The 20,020-nt window shown below is 45.2% G+C and overlaps 1 protein-coding gene across 1 annotated transcript in view; it reads left to right on the top strand.

The window, feature by feature from the left end:
• Positions 1 to 264: 264 nt before the first annotated feature.
• Positions 265 to 20,020, top strand: part of gfra4a (GDNF family receptor alpha 4a) — a 169,753-nt gene continuing 149,997 nt past the window's right edge. Inside the window, exon 1 of the mRNA XM_030044717.1 lies at positions 265 to 649. Coding sequence (XP_029900577.1) covers positions 592 to 649 — 58 coding nt within the window. The 5' untranslated portion in view covers positions 265 to 591. The remainder of the gene's footprint in view (positions 650 to 20,020) is intronic.

Below are 20,020 nucleotides of genomic sequence, written 5' to 3'. Positions count from 1 at the left end.
GCACCATTTTACGCAGCGCATTGTTTCCATTTTACAGCACTATGAAATAGCATTATCGATTTAACCTGTCCTATTTCAACTTTGGCCAGAATTGGATTTTTTAAACGAGCTGGGCTGGGTATCTCCAGCCGACCCGTCTGGAATCACAGGGGCTGGATGACTCGCAGGTCGGAGTGCGCAAAGCAACGCGCCCTATGATTCATCCGCAGTTTCCAGACGGTGCGCAGGTAGAGGCGAAGAGAGGAGAGGACGGACGGATGAAACGGCCGGGGATGTTCAGTACGCGCAACATTTATTCAACCTGAGGCGCTAATTGTTTTGGGCGTCATTTTGGCACCGCCGTCTTGATTTGGCGCAACTGTAACCTCTTTTTCCCTCCGTGACAAAAAGTTTGACTGTTAAAAAATGATGCTCTGCTTCGCTCCTGCTTTTTCATGCAATGCTGTGGATTCCGGCGTCAGCGTAACCAGCCAGTCATCACTTGAGAAATAGCTGCATCTCTTTTCGACTTAATTTCGGTGCCAGTTCCAACAAACGGGGCTTTTATTCTCATACATCTCCAGTCGCTCGGGATTGCGTCCATTTGAATTAATGTCGCACTCCAGAATGGACTTCGTCGGACTGTACTTCCTACAGCTGGCTCTTATTGGTAAGTTGAACAACACTTGTGCTGCAATTCACTAGTTTCAACTTGTATATAGCCTATAAGCCATGCAATGCGATGCGGATGGCTGCTGCATCTTGCAATTTTCACATGTTTCCAGTCAGAGCGACGCTCATTAGTGCAAGTATTTCTTACGGCGTCCTCTGAGGCAAAGTTGCCTGGTGAGGTAGAATATGGCTTTATCCTGTATGACGGGGCTATCGCTCAGCCAAAATGTGGATTACAATGTACACGGATGCACTACATCGTCCCAAACAGACCAGTGTAAAATCACGGATGCTGGTATTTTTTTTTTTTTTTTTTTTTTTTAAACTGGGATTGAGAGCACAGCAGACTGCAGAATGGTACCTGACGGGTGACTGACAGTGATAATGAAGCGACGGGACTGTGGTCTGGCAGACTGGCCGGGTTTTCTCTGCCCATGAGATGCATGGATGTATTCTCTCAGTGTTGCAGGGCATTTTTTCTCATTCAGTGGGCAATAAACCCGCATACACACACACACACACACACACACACACACACACACACACACACACACACATACACATACACACACACTGCATATTCACATGATTTTTGGAGCAGGAGGACGTGTCAGAGGAAAAGATGAGACTAGAAAAGGAGGAAAAAAGGGGGGATATTTTGCAACCATAGCCGGTGTTCAGTTTGGTTGAGAAAATGCCAATGCAGACAAGTGCGTGTCTAGGTCTCTCTCTGTGTGTGTATGTGTGTGTGTGTGTGTGTGTGTGTGTGTGTGTGTGTGTGTGTGTGTGTGTGTGTGTGTGTGTGTGTGTGTGCGCGTCCGTGCGTGCGTGAGCGTGACCGTGCGCGCCGGTGCCAGTGTGGTTTAGGCGCGTGTGTGGGCAAGTGCGTGCCTGTGCACCTGCTCATATAGGTGCGCATACAGTGTAATGGGAAAGGGTGGGGGGGGGGGTCACATTATGCACATGCATGTGTTTTTGTTTGGCAAACATGAAACTATATAACCAGCTAATCACCAACCGGTGCAGGATCCAATCAGCTGCTGAAATCACCAACCACCACCCCTACTGTCATTCTCACCACACACACACACACACACACACACAACGTACACACACACACTTCTTTACGTCTGCCCCAAATCTATTAATTGTACATTTCTCATTGTGCCAGGTGCTGCACACTATTTCTGTCAGCAGTGTTTACTTATTACAGACGTAGCTGTAGCACAAATCCCAATTTTTCTCAGATTTTGCTGCACTTCATGCTGCACCATCACTCCACCTTTGGGAGGAACTGTTTGGAAAAATCTCACCGAGCGATTGCAGGGATGCAGGATGGAAGGATTGATATGTGTGAGACTCTGAGTGCCTGCCATGACAGCTATATGTCTCAGACTCCATTTCCATTTGCTGCAGCTGTGATTTCAGCCGGTCTCAGGGCCAAAAAAAAAAACAGCCTTGCATGCTGGGAGGAGGCTGCTCCGTGACCTCAGCCGGGGTAGGCAGAAATGCCAGGATGTCTTCCCCCAACCGGCGCTGACCCCTCTCTTCCCTCACTTCTCACGTCAAATGTAAAATGTGTGTCACAGCGCCGTGCTGTCGTTCAGGGGACGGGTGGCTGGCAAGATGGGTGGGAGGGGCGTGTGGGAGGGCAGCCCGGTGCCAGCCGGCCGTGGTCTTTTCTCCGCTGATATTTTCACCTTGTCAGAGAGATGTCAAAACAGCAGAGAGTCTCTCACCCAGGGCCTCATGATCCTGTCCATCACCCACGCTGGGAGTGAGACGGAGAGGGGGGGGCAGATCAAAGGAACGGGGGCAGCAGTAGCCTGAAGGTTAGAGGAGGAAGAAGGTGGCCAGTTGGAGTCCACTGGGATAATCTGAGTGATGCTCTCATTCTGCTTTCAGCTTTTGCTGCAGGAGGCACCGTAATTACCAGCTGAGCGCATGCGAATGAGCCGCTGTCACCGAACGTGAACCGGAAAGCTGGAATTTTCAGCTGAGACGTGACGTTTTAGGAGGTGGAGAGCATGGAAGCTACGTCAGTGGTGATGATGATGATGATGTCAGTGACTGCTGTATGTTGTTGTTTGGCATCCATGAAATAACCAGCATTGCTGAATGCTTCTTTTTCACTGTTTCTTTAACTTGAAGTTGTCTCATTTTCAATTAATTATCACATTAATTACACGCCTGGCATGGATTTTCTCCCTTTCTTCACTCTGCCACTGCAGCACTAAATAACACTGTACTGCCTATTTCTGAAAATAAACAGTCAGCCACTGATGAAAATAACACATTATTATCATCATAATTATTATTATTATTATTACACATGTCCAAGAGCAGTTGTACTCACCACCTGTGATCTTAGAGGTAGTATTTTTCGAGCTGGACTTGAAGGCAGCATCGGTTCCTTCAGCAGCCACTGCCAAAGTGCCCTTGACCACAGCAGTCAGCGGCACGAGGATAGGGTCATACTGAGAAGCTCCCAGGTGTGAATGTGTGTGTGAATGTGTGTGTGTGTGTGTGTGGATGTGTGTGTGTGGGTGTGCAGCTCTCCCACCTCATGCTGGTGCTCTAAATAAAAATATGTTCAACAACTTGCCTGGCTAAACAAGGCTGTAAAAATGCCACTGGTGTGTGTGTGTGTGTGTGTGTGTGTGTGTGGCTGCAGTGATACCCATCTGATCTCATTAACATCTATCCTGATGAAGTAGGGTGCACTTGATATATGCAAGACTAGCATGCAGTGTTGTTTTTTTTTCCCATTTCATTTGGTTATGGAGGTAACCCAATTCAGTAACAATAATAATAATAATAATAATACCAACAATAACTAAAGAAATAAATAAAGAAAGATCCCAACCCCCTGTTTTACTTCAGATTTGAATTAGCATATTTACCGCTCAGGCTTGTGATGCTTCAGTGATTATCTGCCCGCACTGCTCTCAACATTTTGCAATCATTACTGTAATTAGTTGACTAGATTTATCTCCATATTATTCTTTTGTAAAGCGGTAAGCAGTAAATGAATGGGGCCCGACATGGCGGAAGGATTTTTACTGTTTTACATATAGCAGATAATCTCGCGTACAAAACGATAATTGGCCGGCTAGGAGTCATGATCAAACGCGAACGGCTACCAACTTTTCCCAGCATGAGATACTGATTCGGTCTTTGCTGCTAACGGAGGCTACACCAGTGGAGGCATGAAGGGTCAATTTGAGGATGCCTTAAACTGCATGGGGGGCATGCACTAGTTTAGATTCATCAGGGTAGGGGGCCGGCATTACATCGTGCCAAGGAGCCTGTGGGTTCTAATTGGCTGTAAAGGGAATCCACCGCTTGTTTTTTTTTTGTTTTTTTTCCATCCATGTTGGCAAATACCCGATAACATCGAATCTGTTCCAGCCGCCATCAGTCACAGCAGTTACCAAAAGCAATAATCAGATTGCAGACACCAAAATGAAGTAATAAGTCACTGAATTGCAGAGGGGCTTCGGGGGGGAAACATTTCATTGTGATTATCAGATTACAGACTGGGACTGGGAAAAAAAAAAATGTTGATAATGCAGAAACTGCTGGTTAAAATATAGCAACAATGTCCCTGTAAATGGGTCACAAATTAATCAAATAATGTAATAAACTGTGTTACAGGTTTACATTGTTGATTGTTAATAATTGTTGATTACGGTCTCGTTGGGTATTTATTTTTCTGTTTAACTCGAGTCAAATTCCAGCTGATTACGTTTTCGAAGTAACCTTTCCAACCTCGCCGTTGTTGTTCCTGGCAACACAAGGAGAATTACCTTAAAACTGAAGAAATCCAGCCTTGGATACTCTTTCACGGCCAATTTGTGTTCACTGCACTCCAGGAATTAATTTGCGATGAAGTTTTGTAATTTACTTTTTGCTGCACCCAGTTTCCCTCAACCGCTCTCATTCAACCTGTACAAGAGATTTGTTATTTTGCAAATTTCCCAGAGTGCCTTCTGAGGAGAACAGGCGTGAATTATTTTTTTTTTTTTGCGTTCAGCCGTGAAATTTTTCACATCAGCCGGGGAGCGTTAGCGATACAGGAGCCGAGGTTTTCCCCCAGGTGAGAATAAGTGCGAGTCGCGCCCCCTTTCTCGAAACGCAGCGTGTGCACGTCTTGTGAACTTGTGTCATCGGTGGGAAATTTGGCACAGCATCACCCTCTTCCACAGCAAATTTCTCTGTGTGATGCACGCTGAAACGGTTAGCCTGTAAAGACGCTTTTGCCGTTTGATTTTGAGGGACTGACACCCAAAACCTGACTTTCACCGTCACCGTCGTTTCCGATCGCTGAAACATTTTTCAACGTTGCGGTAGGAATGCGGTAAATTACAGCACCAAACCAACAGAATAGGCACAGATATGCAATTTCTACCTTGATAGCTGCGGCTTTTGTAACAGTGTCAAATGTCAGGGTGGATTTTCTCCTAAATGCAGTAAATGTATGACAATTTGTCTTATTGACATTGATGCTAATGGATATTGAGAGTTGGGAGTTTCACTGTGATAATGGGGACACGGTGCATTGCAAAGGGGACCGTGCAAGACATGCTATGGGTAATAGAATATGCATTTCACTCTCTCTATATATATGTATATGTATATATAGTCTCTCAATTAGCATTTTCAGCATATTCCCCCACAAAAAGGCCTCCTTTGCATCCATGTGAAAGCCAGACCCCTCCTACTGTTGTCTTCCTAGAATTGCTCTCAGCAGTTACTCAGCCTCATCACTATGCTTTGTACGGGAATGAATAAATTGCTCCTCGCATGTTTGGTAACCTTGAATTGTGACAGATTATATTATGGGTTTCTGCGAGTTTGAGCTTTATGCATTTATTCTGACAAATCTGAAGCCCCCACCCCCTCCACCACCCCTCACTTCCAACCTTACCCACCCACACTTATAATTCATATCCACCCTGCTTCTCTCACTGGGTCCCCTCGTTGGCACAGTGTTGCACAGTTTTCTTCATTGCTCTTAGTGGATACTCCTCTGCGCCTTCAAGTTTCACTGACAGAGGGAAAGCGAGAGAATATTGTTGGAGAATTACAGGAGCAAACATAGCGGGAACAGGAGAATGTGAATAAGCCGTGTGTGACAGCGAGAGGGGGATTTATTTTCCGTGTGAGGCTGGAGCTGTCGTTGGGCATCTAACGGAGAGGCGATATCCTCCACAGAGCATCGCCGCTTTTCACCAGAGCCGGGCTGCTCTTAAGATCCGCGGCGCGTCGCCTGAGTTTGAGGCCTCAAATTTACCATGCAGCCCCCGCGAATCCCAATGATGTTTCCCCCGATTGTTGTTTATGCAGCACACCTGTTGCTGTAAAGGCGGTTTTTGCATCCCTAAACAGAGACGGCCGACCTGGGAAAAAAAAGCTCCACAGTCCAATCTGCGCCCGGGATCTTCACATCGCTGGATATCATTTTTGACACTCAATCCATCTTGTGTGATTGATTTATTGATTTAATTTGTCAAGTGTCTCCTCCCTGAGATAACGCTTTAGCAGCCCAGGAGGGGAAAAAAAAAAAAAAAAAAAAAAATCCGGCTTGAGGAACGCTGCTCCTCCGACTGTCGATGTGACTCAACGAAAAAGGGGTTGAAACAAGCCCCAGTTTGTCATTTGGAGTCTGGAGTCAGCACGCTGCAAGTGTGTGTTTCATTGAAAACCGGTGGCCAGTTGACATTTATAGCGGGTTGTTCTTGCTCTCCTACTGGTTTTATAACTGCACTGTGTTATCTCTGCCAAGCCAAGTAATATGTATAAAGAGCAGATGGAAGCAATTACAGGCCATCGTCAGAGAAGAAAGGAGTGAAATGGAGGCCTGAGATGGAGATAAACGGTCGCTGGAATAGAGGGAATCAAACCGCTGTATCGACGCTGGTAGTGAGGATTTTGCAGGGTGAAACCAAAATGACAGTCCGCCTTATTATGTTAAAACCCTGTCATTTCCACTAGCTTTTGTTGAGGGACGATTATGCCACAGAGACAATTACCCTGCCCTTGCCATGCTGAAAGGATATGGCATTTACTGCCACTGTATTCCATAGCCAGACATTTAACTTGAAATGAAAAGCCTGCAAAATGGTTCCAGAGTGATTGTGAGAAAGCCTTAAAAGGCTGCAATTAATCAGAGGAGAAAGTTTTGCGAGTGGGAATAGGTGGTGTACGTTTGGGTAAGCAAAGAGAATGACAAGTGTTAATGAAACAGGCTAGCTAGGCGGCTCGGCGCTTCATCAAGCACCCACGGCACTTAAAGCCTTTAAGTGTGTGTAAGTTAAGTGTGAGGAACTCTTCAGTGTCTCTCAGCGAGCGACGTGAGCCATTTCACAGGGCCGCACAGTAAAGGATCCGAGTGCTCCACCATTTTATTGAGAGCGGCGCCGTTCAGGTGGCAATCATGTCCGAGTCTGTTGTGGACGAGCTCGACATGAAGATACCTCCCACATAATGGCAGGTCCGTGGCTTCCATTCATATGATCCCAAGCATTTATCACACTCCATGATATAAACATTATAGAAAGTACATGCCCTACGGTATAGAGTGGTGAAGTCCCGCCCCTTCCGGTGGGCCCCCATGGGACCTTTTGGAGCGAAAAAAAATGAATGGTGTTCAATGGACAGAAAATAATTATTTTCTGGTCCCCCCGTCGTTATGCCATGGATTACACAAATGTTGTTTATAGGCTTAAATAACAAATTTTCATGTCAAGAGTTTGACCGTTTATTGCGCCATTGTTCAGTTAAATGCTGTTGAGAACACACAATTAGAAAGACGACATGCTGTGTCGCGTATGTGACGTCACGTCATCGCCGTTTCCCTCCATCCAGATTCAAGTCAAGATGCCGGTGTGTTTTGTTCCCGATTGTCCGCGTCTCCGAGGGCCGACGGAGCGCCGGGCCGGGCGGGAGGGCGAGCGGACTCCGCCGCCGGGCGGAAAAACTCAGAACCTCAAAAACTCAGCGCGGAGCAGAGAAATGGCCATGTCTGTTGTAGGCTTCCAGTGCGGGTGGTGACGTACATCATTCGCACCGAGAGCAGCGAAGAGTTGTAGTTCACAAAGCGGGCTCACAGAAAACCTGACATTATTAATATTCTTCGCGCTAAATTGCAGTCTTCTTTGCGTGAAAAATTCTCTTTAAATATCACAAGCAACATATGTGGAATCCATGGCACAATTCAAACGGGACCAGAAAATAACTTTTATCTACCCATTGGATTGCATTCATAATTTTTTGCTTTTGAGGACCCATGTACCGGAAGTGGGTGGGCGGGACTTCACCACTCTATACAGTGTTGACGTTAGAGCCCTCATTCTGCTTGATCAACCTGCGCCAGCGAATCGCCCGCTTTGTTTGGGAACGAAAAAGTGGCTGAAAGCGCTGCACACAACGAATAGGAGGAGGAGGAGGAAGAGTCTGTAAAAGTGGTGCAATTTCCAATATGTGGACACGGTTTGAGGTTGGAAAGTCAGACAGCGAGCAGAAAATCTGCACATTATATTGGACGACAGTGGTTGCGAGGGGTGGCAATACGAGAAATCTTTTCTGTCACCTCAAATCAAAGCAGAATAACGTGTCTTATGCAAACATGGGAGGAATAAAGCTGGCTCTGCAAATCAGACATCGCTTTCCCAGGTGTTTTTTCAAAGTTTTTCCTTACGAGAAACAAACTCAGAGGTGGAATGACGTAACAAATGCCATCACTGTGCACTCATTTATGGACGTGTGTTATTTTCAAACAGCTGATAGAAAGGGCCGTAAAGACATGACCAAAGCAGCTGGCTCTAACATACATGGTACCTGGCCGCAAACATAATAAATAATTTTATTTCTAAGGCATTCAAACAATTTAAGTACCTTTTTAGTTAGCAGCTGATCTTATTCGAACGAAAAAACTCGTCACGACGGCTGATTGTAAATATTTATAATACAGCTGTCGAAACATGTCACAGACATACATTTTTCATCAGTAGAGAGAAGTGTCGGAGAGCCCCGTGCTGAGCGTGCAGTTGTCATATTGTGAGAAAACGTGAGTGCTTTTTCCCACGTGTGGGAAAAACAAAGAGAGAAATAGCCACTGCCCACACGGAGCTTCGCCTACGTCCTCGCCGCCTCATCACTGAAATGCCACCAGATGGGGGGCCTCGACAGAGAGCGATCCACGGGGTGATTGAGTAGGAGAAGGCCATATTTCAGGGCCCTTTACAGCTGATAAGAAAAGCACCCGGCACCAACACGGCACGAGGTGGATGTTTTCGGAATCAGATGCTCCGACCCGACTCGCTCGACGCGGCCCCCCTTCCCGGATCCGTGTTTCGAAGGCGACGTGCGCGGCGGATGGCGGGTTCAGTCACTGCTCGAAAGGCAGGCGAACACCCGAGAGAAGCCGCTGAAGGAGCTGTAGAGACGGTGGCGCCAAACAAAGCCAAGTGAAGTCTGGATAGCTTTATCAAGAAGACAAATGCTCATCAACCTCCAAAAGAGATGCAGTTTGACGTCGGGCTCAAGAGCGGCCCGCAGGCGCTGGAGGTGGATGCTCCGGCAGATCCAGTGGAGTGGCGGAGAGGCTGCACCGAGCAAATTTCTGCCACTGCGAGACATTTGACAGTCTCGTTTCCCTGACTAATAACCTGTAGCAGCTGCTGTAAGCAATGAGACCGGCGAAGTAAACCAACACAAACAGGAACGTTGACAGTATTTGTTTTTGCACTTACAGTGAGTTACACATGCACCGCTGACCTTTGAGCATAAGCAATAAGGCCAAGTAAAGAAGCACACCGGGATGCTGCAAGGAAAAGCTTTTTTTTTTGTTTTGTTTTTTTGCACTATGCAGGCCTATTCCCGCAATGCTGTCACTAAAGAGCAGCTGTTTATTTTGCCGTGTTTTAGTCTGAGTGTTGCATCGTGTATGCTGGTCGGGGAAAGAAAAGTTTCTCTCCTGCTGTACTTCAAATTTTACTTTTCAATCTGATTATATTGCTGCCAGATTTCATTGTGTTTAAGGGTACAAGCAATGAGGCCAAGCAAACTGTGCAGCACACGGAGACGCTGCAAAGAGAAGTTATTTTGGACTGTGCAGAGGCAATTATGCCAATTCCTGCGATACTGTAACTGAGGAAGAGTTACTTACTTTGAACTAATTTTGCATTCTGACAGTTTCATTGTGTTTGCGTTGGTCGGCGGAAAAGAAACCTTCTGTCCTGCTGTACTTGAAGGCAGTTTTTATTTTCTCTTTGTGCAGCGTGATTTTATTGTATTTCATAAAAAAAAAAAAAAAAAAAAAAAAGTGTCTTTGAGAGATGGAAGGTACTTGACAAAAAGGTTTACTATTTATTATTGCAGTTTTGCACAATAAATGTTCTGAAAATATCTCTGCACTATGTGAAATTTGTCCTATTAATACAGTTGAGAGTACAGTGATAGATGCCATGTAGTTGCCATACCAGTGTTTTATATTGACATTATTAGTTTAGGTTATTAGTTTATTATGTCGTGGACAGTCCCAATGAATTAACTGCAATTCAATGACAGTAAAAAGGGCAGCTTTAGCCAACATGGCTAATATCCTGCTGTAGTCCCCGGCCAGATGACAATAGGCACCCTAAAAAACAACCAAAAACAACAACAATATATTACAGCACACTGATTAAAAAGAGAGGGTTAAGACAGCTAAGAGACAAAATAAATCAGTAAAGATGAGAAAAACTAATACCTTTTATATAAATACATGTATAAACTTATACTTTAATATATAAAGTTAACATTTGTGCTTCAAAGTATATACATTTTAGGCCCTACCGCCCAGCCCTCTGCTTATATTCCAGCCTTGCATAGCCTCATATCACAGGACTATCCATCTTGGCCTGCCACAGCCCACAATTAGGTCAGGTCACATTAGAGAAATATCTTTGCCACTTGGCCCTTTTTTTTTTTTTTTTCCTCCCCGAGAACTCCTCAAATGAGAGCAGACCAGCAGGAGGAAAGGCAGAACAGAGATCCCCGTTCTGAGTGGGCGCCGAGTCGACGTGACATCCTGCAGACTCTTCTGCAGGGGCCCCGGGATCCAGGGAGCTAATTGGTTTCTAATCAGAGCCGCGGTTTCGGCGGCGGCGTTCTGCTCGGTCTGTCGAGATAGAAAACTAGAGGAAGTGTGTGAAATCGGGGCGGTGCGATGCCAGGCGTGTTGACTGCCGAAGCCAACGGGACGTGGAGGAGGATGAGGGCGGTGGGGATGAGGTTGCACGGGCCAAATAGCAGCAGGCAATCCACCCGGTCTCTCTCAGATATGTGCCAGATAACATTAATGAAGCCTAATGAAAGAGTTTCGGCTCGGCACACTGCTACATGGTGAGCGGTGTTGCTCCTCTGTAGTCTGTTGTGATCGCGAGGGCTGTTCTGATTGTATCTTGTGTTTTGTTTTTGTTTTTTTGTTGTTTTTTTTTCTTATGTGATCCACATCAGCATGCAGGCACAGAAAAAAAAATGACAGTTGGAAGATGTTCAAGATTCCACAGAGACACGAGAGGTGAAAAACAATTTATTTGGCTGTAATTACAGGGCAGTCCCTGTCTGGTCTCTGTTTCAAGAATATTTATCCGTACATAGGACTCGATTTAACTGTTCTTGTACTATTAAAACTACAATATGCAGCTTTTTTGACTCTGAAATAACAGTGAATACATAGGATCTGCTCTACATATCTAGTTGTGATCCTGTGTATGCGTGGTTGAATCTGGACCTCTGGTTGCCTCTGGCTTTTCATTGATGTTTGAGACATTATGGGGTGTATGTGGTCAGTGATGATCTTGGCTGTGGCTGTCAATCACAGGGAAGTCATAGCAACAACAGCAACAACAGCGAGACGTTAAAGGATGGTGAAGCTAAAAGTGTATCTGTGGAGACTTACAGCAAACATCCGCCAAAGACAGAATGCTTGTTGTCATATCACGAATAAAATCTGCCATTCATACTCTGAGGTTTATGCAGAAGTATATTATTTTGACACCACACACAAGTTGTAAAGCTGTGGTTTGAGTACATGGGTGACACTTACAATAACAGTACAACAATTAACGTTCGTTAATGCCGTAATAAACATTAAGTAACAGGTAATGAACATTAAGTAACAGTTAACTACCGTATTTCACCAATTAATCGCCCGGGCGTTTAATACACAAAATCAACCAGGCGGCTATTCGCTTCAGGCCTTTATTTATTTTTGCACAGACCTGCACCAGGCCATTATTGTGATGACAGTTACTGTCCAACATATTTACAGTTGGTCGATTTAAGATTACGGTGCACCCTTTTTTTCTAACGTTAGCTAGCTCTCTTATTTTGACAGAAAACGGAAGTGCGGCACAGTTATTGTGTGGCTAACTGTTTACTTCTGCAAAAATAAGGTGAATAGCCTTATTTTGGGTTTACCTCAATATAATGCAAATAATCGCCCCGGCGGTTATTCGGGTGGGCGTTTAATACGCACAATGGGTGCAGACCCCAGGCGTTTAAAAGAACCAGGCGGCTATTTGCGGCCGGGCGATTAATTGGTGAAATACAGTAACCGTTAACTAATGTGTCTAAGAATCATGTACTAATGCTGTTCATGCTAAGGTATTAATTTATATGTTATTTAAGGGTTATTGTAGATATTATTAACATTAGTAAATGCCATAATAATCATTAACTAACTAATTAACCATTACGGCATTAACTAACATTAACTAACATTAATTGCTGTACTCTTATTGTAAAGTGTTACCTGTACATGATACAGTATATTTTGCCCCGTCCCCTATACTTTAGCCACACCCTCTTTCATAACTCATGAGCCGTTTCTTGTAGACACTTTTTTTTTTAGTCCCACCCTCCATACTGAAGCCCCAGTCCTCAGCAGAGGTTTTAGCCCTGTCTCTTTCTGCTGCTCCATCAGTTCATTGTCCACAAAGCTGTGCCGACCCTCTCTACCTGTGAGGCTGAAATGTGCCATGGAAGCCAACTGTTTGTGAGTTTGTGTGTGTGTGAATGCATGTGTGCACCTGGTTGCAGCAAATTCATGCTCGTATGTAACTGTAGTTGTAGTTTTTTATTGCCACCTCCGTGCCTGTGGTGGTTTTCCAGATGCGGGTTGCCTTGGCCTCAGGCTGGATGCCGTTTCCGCGACGGACAGCTCGTCAAGATGAGTGACAGGTGCCTTGGCGGGAACTTGACCAGCTGAGCGAGGGGAGGGCGGGACTCACAAGATGTGATAAGCACAAGGGGGCGAGTAAGAGGCGAAATCATCGGTGTTATCAAGTTATCATTGGGGTTAAAGCGTGGTGTGTGTTAGGAACGTTGAAAAGGAATCCATGTGAGTATCATACACGAGTTTTCTCAGGTCTCCAGTTAAGCTCGGAATAAGACAGGGCAGCCCGTGCCTATCTCTGCTCAGTGGATGATCTCCCTTTAGCTAAGCTGATAAATCCTGCCTCCTAGGTCTTTTTATTCCAGTACATCCAAATAGAGAATTTTTTTTTAGATTTTTTTTTTTCAAAGGGGATTTTACAGCAACATGACTGACGCGCACACAATGTAATAAAATTCCCCTCTCTTTTCATTTCTCCCGGCACACGTGCACATTTCGCCAGAGCCGTGGCAGTTTTCGGTGCAGGATCTTGGCGTGTGGACATTTTTGACAGTGATGGACGATGTCGATGTCGAACGTTTGACCCTCCACTTACAGGACATCATCTCCAACCACGTCTCATTGTGCTGCTTCTCCATTGTACGAGACACATGGCACGGGCATGTGAAAATCATGCGTCGCCTCGGCGCAGTCACATAACCCTCAGGAACAGTGGGGGTTAGAATAAGTGAAATCCTGATCCCGGTTGCTCTGATCATGCCGCGCTCTGGCTTTGTTTAAGTATGAGACCTGGAGATTAGTTGAGCCAATATAACTCAGGTAGGGAAGCTTGATAACATGACAATGAATGTAAATAGAATTCAGCGGCAATGAAAGGTACAAAGTGGTCTAATTAAATCCCTCTCGATGTGAATTAAATTTCCCTGGGCCTCACGGCATCCTGTCAGTGACAAAGAGAGCCGCCTCTCTTTGTCTTCCTCTGAGCAAATTGCAATTAGGTAGCGGGTATGTGTTGGCGTGCCAGTCAATCACAGTCAAAGGCTGCGTTTTAAAGACGATGACAGCGGCGGCGCGGCTGACTCAAGTCCATTCAGTGCCTCTTGTTCGGCACAATAGACAGTTACAGAGATATTGATTTTGCTTCTTATGCTTGTTGAGTAGGAAAGCCTGTTCATTTAGAAATTGGCCGCTTGCAGCCACACGGCGCTCATCGCTTGGAGGGTTTCTTGATAATATTGATAACAGCCGCGCAGGCCCTTTGTCGCCGTTTCTCACCACGCCGCCGCTGAATACCGTTGGCACGGGGCGCCGAGGTGATTTTCATAAGTCTTTTGAAAATTGAAAATGTTTTCCCCTTGTATTATTGATCACAGATGGCTGCCACATTGTAGTGTCCCGCACAGGCAAATTTTCTTTTTTTCTTTTGTAAGCCTCGACGAGAAAACAAAACAAGCCAACGAGCAAAGGCAAATATTGGTGTGGAGGAGGACAGCCTACACCTACACCTGTCCTAATCCAATTGGGCCTGTGGAGCAGAAGTAAGAGCAAGATAGACCACACTTACTCGCGCCCCCTCAAACCACCAATGCACGGATGCACACACACACACACACACACACACACGTAGTCCACATCAACATTTCCCTCAAATCGAATTACTGATGCCTGTTGCGATGGCCGGTGTCAGTATGGTCCCCGTCATCGTCTGTGTTTGCCTGCAGAGAGCCTCATTTATTTTGAGAAGACCCTTTTTTTTTTTTCCTCAGACATGCTCCTTCATGTGGAACAGTGAATATAAGATATAAAACCCGTCTGCCTGGTGACTTTGGGCCACGGGGAGATCAAACGACAGACGGAGGAAGAGGGACGGCGAGATAGAGCGGGGAGGCGGAGGGAGGCGGAGGGGGGGGGGTTTGGAGGAATGAAAGAAAGCAAAAGGAAAAATGTTGGAAGTCTCTTCCTCCCAGCTGCTGGCTCGCTCCCGTCCCCTCGGTCAGCGCATGCCTTTTAAATGCCGTCTTTAGGTTTAATTAGGTGCTGTTAAGTCTGTCCATCTCCCTTCCCCCCCCCCGTTTCCGTGTGATCCTGGATCCTCGCCCTCTGTTGCTTTGGGCCGCGCTACTGAAGTGCGACCCGGCCCACCGCCATTGATCTAAGGTCACTCGCCTTCATGCCTCTGACCTTTCAAAGATTTCAATTACGCAATAATCCAGCTCATCATCTGTCTTTTTGGACTGTCAGGTATTCCATTTTTGACTCGGGCCGCCGCCGCCGGGTTTCCTCTCACAACTGTATTATCAAAGCACGGGGCGCTTTTTTTTTTTTTTGCGCGGTTTCCCTGATAGTGGTGCTGTCGCGGTCAGGAAGGATTATGAGCAGATAGCCTCCGAGGTCAGAGCCACTTGACCGGCTGCTCGATGCTATCTGAGCGAGGAGATGGACAGAGGTTCCCGAAAAGGAAGAAGAGGAACTGAGCCGGTGGTGGAGCCCGCACGGCCCTACAGTAGATTGGCTATCATTGCCTCATACTTCAAGGCAGCAGATAAGGGAATGTCCCTTCTCTTCTGTCAGCCTTCGCGACCTTGTGTCTGATCAGCAGCCCGAGCGAAAAGCAGGGTTACGTGTTCACAGTGCAGAACAAGATGCCATCCTATCTCGATAACCAGTACATTGGATGGAAGCCACATAAGAAACGCCGCAGTTAACCCTCGCCTTCGCCGGGTTCACAGGCCTTCAGCCCCCATCAATATCGTTTAAGGGCTTACAGAGTGTACCGCTACAACTCGGCCGCTCTCGCAGCGCGGGTACAGCACGCTCCTGAGCGGAGGGGGCAAGGGCCCAGATGCATTATGAGACCCGAAGCCTGGCCTTAGAGAGCGAGCCAAGATTCTGCCAGGGCCGGAGCCGTTGATAGATGACGAGGCGAAGCGGAGGTTTTATTGAGGCTGTACCACGGCTTGTCGTGACAACCAGAATGAATGAGATCCTTGGCATCTGTGGGCTTTGTCACCCCTCAGGTCCCATTTTTATTATTACTTACTCACGTAAAAGCAATAATGTTGGTTCAATTTCTCCCACTATCAATTTGCAAGCTTGGCTGTTAAACTGTGAATTATGCAACACTTGGACAAAAAAAGGATGGTGGCTAATCGACATGACTGTGCCGAGCATATTTACAACCCCGCTTGGCACCCTGGTAGACTTATAAACTGTGCGTAGGGAAGAAAGCATATGAGATACTTGAACGCACATCTTGCCTGCAGCAGATCTCCACTGATCATCTTGATTGGAGCTCAATTATAAAATCGCCCCGCTGCTATTCATTCACAGATTGTTTCAGCTGATGAGTTGATGTATGTATTTAGCGATTAGGCATTTTTGTTCGTGTTCTGCCATCAAACATTATTTGCACGGCTCTGTTTTTCTGCAGCCTGTGTGTGCATGTGTGCACTGTAAATGTATGTGCCGATGCATATGTGCGAGTTCATATTGATGGTGGTTGTGCAAAATCACAGTTGTAAGTGGCGTTCTGCAGGAGTCGTGTTTTTTTTTTTTTTTTTTTTTTTTTTTTTTAATTTTTATTTTAGTGACATCTTTGCTGCCGAGTGGTCGTTGCTATGGTGTTTTTGCACCGCGCTTCCCTTAGATGCCACCTGTCAATCAAACAGTGTGTTGCTCTTTTTTTTTTTTTTTTTTTTTTTTTGTTCAGCCGTGGTGGCTATCGCTGCTAATGATAACCACCGCTTTCTTCCCCTGTTCCAAGCAAGCCACTGCTGTTGCTTCAGTACCGTAATACATATCACCTCCAGAGGATCCACAATTTTTATCCCTAAGGAAATGATTTTGGAGGAAAATTGTGTAACGAATGACAAGTTGTCTTATGTAAAGCCTGCAGAATCTGTGATTTGAGATATTAAGACCACAAACCAGCATAAATTATGATCCCCGTGAGGCAAGTGGATAGTTAATTTCATGATTTGTAAAGCTGTAAAATGATTTTTTTTAAATTGTTCTGCTAGTGATAGCCATTGCACACTGAAGGTTTCACCACCAAATCGTATGTGCCTTGGCTTCCTTGTGCCGATAAATCTTTTTTTTTTTTTTTTAGCTTCCAAAATTTTTCAGGGCAGTGACCTTGTTCCTACTTGTATATCCTAAAAGCCTCTAATGGGAGAGCAAACCACAAGAACTGGAATTATGTTCTTTTCTCCGCTGGCAGATGCCTCTCCAGCGGAAACACACTTTTCTTGGGAGAAACCCATTTTGACGTAAACACCTGAAAGCAGCTGCTTGACACCAGATGTTAGGAATAGCAAATGTAAAAGCTTTCATGAAGTGGTTGTAGGTTAAATGACTGTTATCACCATCACCATCAGAAATAGAGAGCAGCCAAACGGTAAAGCTGAAACTGTTAGTCAGTCGACAGAAAATTAATCAGCTATAACCCTGGTAATTAATGGATTTAGAAAAATGAAGTAAAACACACGAGTGAAAAGACCGGCTCGCCTTTTCTCCATCTCGCAACCAGGAATACTTTTGGGGGATTTATTTGGCTGCTGATCAGCTGAGCAAACACACACTATTTAAACACCACTTAAAGCTCTGGTAACTTCATATGTGCATTAGTCAATCAACTGATTAAAAAAAATAATAATAATAATGAAAACAAATAATTACTCACAGCCCTTTAGAATGAATGTTTACTTGATTACTGCTTTAATTTTTTTTTCTTATCCAGCTGTGCTTCATCGTGTCACAGATATGCCCGCTGTGTTTTGGTGCTTGCATGTGTATCCGTGTGTTTGGGATTGGCGTATTGATATATCGATACTCACACGCTACTCATTTGGCATCAATTTCCTTAAACAAATATCGATACTAACCAATAAGAATTGGGGGTGCATGCATAACTTTCAGCTGTTTTAGATAGCTTACTTCACTTACTATGTGCCGAGACACCCCTGTGCCTGGCGACGTATTGAGCCGGCCCGTGTCACGGGACGGCCCGACAGCACAGCCAGCAAGAGTGGCTCGAATGCGGGAGCCGGAGGAACACACAGAAAATAACGGCAGATCGGTCTTTTTTTCTTTTTTTTTTTTTGACAAGAAAAGTGAAAATGTGCAAATTTTTGTTCATATTTAACTTATTTCATTCATATTTATGTTATTTATTTTAATTTTAGTTTTATTATCTATTGACCATAATAAATATGGTATAAATGGTCTGTATTTGTCATGTAATTTGTCTTAAATGTAATAATATTTTGAATGAAAATAATTGCCAGTAAGAAATTATCGTTATCGGTATCGATGAAAATGCAAGAAAAAGTACAGTGGTCCCTCGCTATAACGCGGTTCACCTTTTGCGGCCTCGCAGTTTCGCGGATTTTTTTTTAGTGCAATTTTGCATGCTTTTTTTTTTTTTTTTTTAACAGCGCATTGTGTTCTGCGTCCTGATTGGCTAAGGGACTGTAGACCATTGTCAATCAATCTCCTCCGTGCCGTGTCTCCTGTACAGTACAGAATGCGTTCATTCTATAATACTGGACTTATTTTTCTACGAAGGTTTGAACTTTGAGAGTTTAAACGAGAGAGAAACGTGAGAAAATGTTAATGCCTGTCTGAGAAAAGTGTATAAAGTGTGTAGTGAGGGGTTTTACAGCCTTAAAACATCTAGAATAATTGTAAAAAATAAAGCTGACTACTTCGCGGATTTCGCCTATTGCGGGTTATTTTTAGAATGTAACTCCCGCGATAAACGAGGGACAACTGTGTGCTATCGCCCATCCCTACCGTGTGTGTTCATGTGTGTGTTTGTGCTGCTCTGTGTGTGTGTGTGTGTGTATGTGTGAGTGAGTGCAGGTAAATGTGCATGTGTGAATTTCCTCATCCCCTGTCCCAGCCACAATATTTATGCGTGCAGCCGCCGGCCCGGTGATCCCGCTCGCTGTTTCATTGTGATCTCCGTCGCCCTGCCTCATATCCAGAGCGGGATTGCTGACGCTCTCCCTCTCTGTTAAATCCTCCGACCGGAGTCGTGTCACGCTGATCCCCAACCCAGTCATTAGGGCCCATTGAGATGGGCTAGCATGTTCAGCTACGCTTGACTGGATGATTCCCATTTATCCCTAACCCAGCCTCCCTCCCTGCTCTTTTGAGACAGGAGCTGCCAGGTTCATCTGTTCGCCTGTCTCCTGACTTGTTAGAAGCCTCTGTCAGCCTTGTTACTGAGCCTGCTGATCCATGGCCATAAACCTGTGCAAAGGTGGAGAGGAATTAGCAAACCCGGGCTTTACACAGCTGTCTGTGGAGTGGCGGAGAGCCCTAACATCTCCCACACACTGTGAACGCACCAACGCTGCCATCGCACTGCACAACATCTCCATTTTAACCAGACATGTCGTCGCATATCTGTTGACGCTTACATTTTATTTTTCTTACGACAGGTTAAAATCTCTGCTCCTGGGATGAGGACGCTAATCGACCTGTTTCCAGAATTTTCTTGATTCAAGTTGAAGTGATGTGCCTATTCTGAACATTTTTATACTTCCTATAATTCCTGAAGTTGCATCGGAAACCAGTGGGATTATCTCATCCCAGTGGCAGATTTTTAACACTGAATATGAGATCTGATTGGATATGATTTTCCTGCAGTCTGAACAAGGCATTTATGATTTGCTAAAGTTTTTTTTTTTTTTTTTTTTTTTTTTTTTTGCATATATGGGGAGTATTAACATCGATATTTCATGTGTTTGAATCTCAAGCGTTTCATGTCAAAACCGAGCAAAGCAACTTTATTACCTCGCCGAAGGATGTCAGCGCTCTCTAAATGAAGAGAAATGTAATATATGTGAATCATTTTTGTGTGATGGCTTCAAACTAATGCTCTATATCTATATTACTTGATAAAAGCAGCGAACCGACGCCTGCGACGTCTCGCTGTACTGCATCACCACCGCTCGTCTTCACTGCCATCGCGGCCCTGCTGGCTTTAGCGTTCTGGTTCGGTCCGTCAGAACGTGGCACTCCTGCCCGTGATGATTGGGTTCCAGCGTTTGCTGTAATTACCTCCTCATGGAATCAGTTTCGCTGCAGACCTGCCAACCTGTACGCATCACGCGCAGCAACCAATGCATTTCTTTGTCAGCATGCACAGGTACGAAAGGTAGGCTTGGGAAAATGGATAAAAATATCGGCTGTCAG

Source organism: Myripristis murdjan, chromosome 22 (genome assembly GCF_902150065.1).
Source record: "Myripristis murdjan chromosome 22, fMyrMur1.1, whole genome shotgun sequence".
Lineage (NCBI taxonomy): Eukaryota > Metazoa > Chordata > Actinopteri > Holocentriformes > Holocentridae > Myripristis > Myripristis murdjan.
The sequence above is the reverse complement of the archived record's forward strand: the minus strand, read 5'-3'. Positions and strand labels throughout refer to the sequence as shown.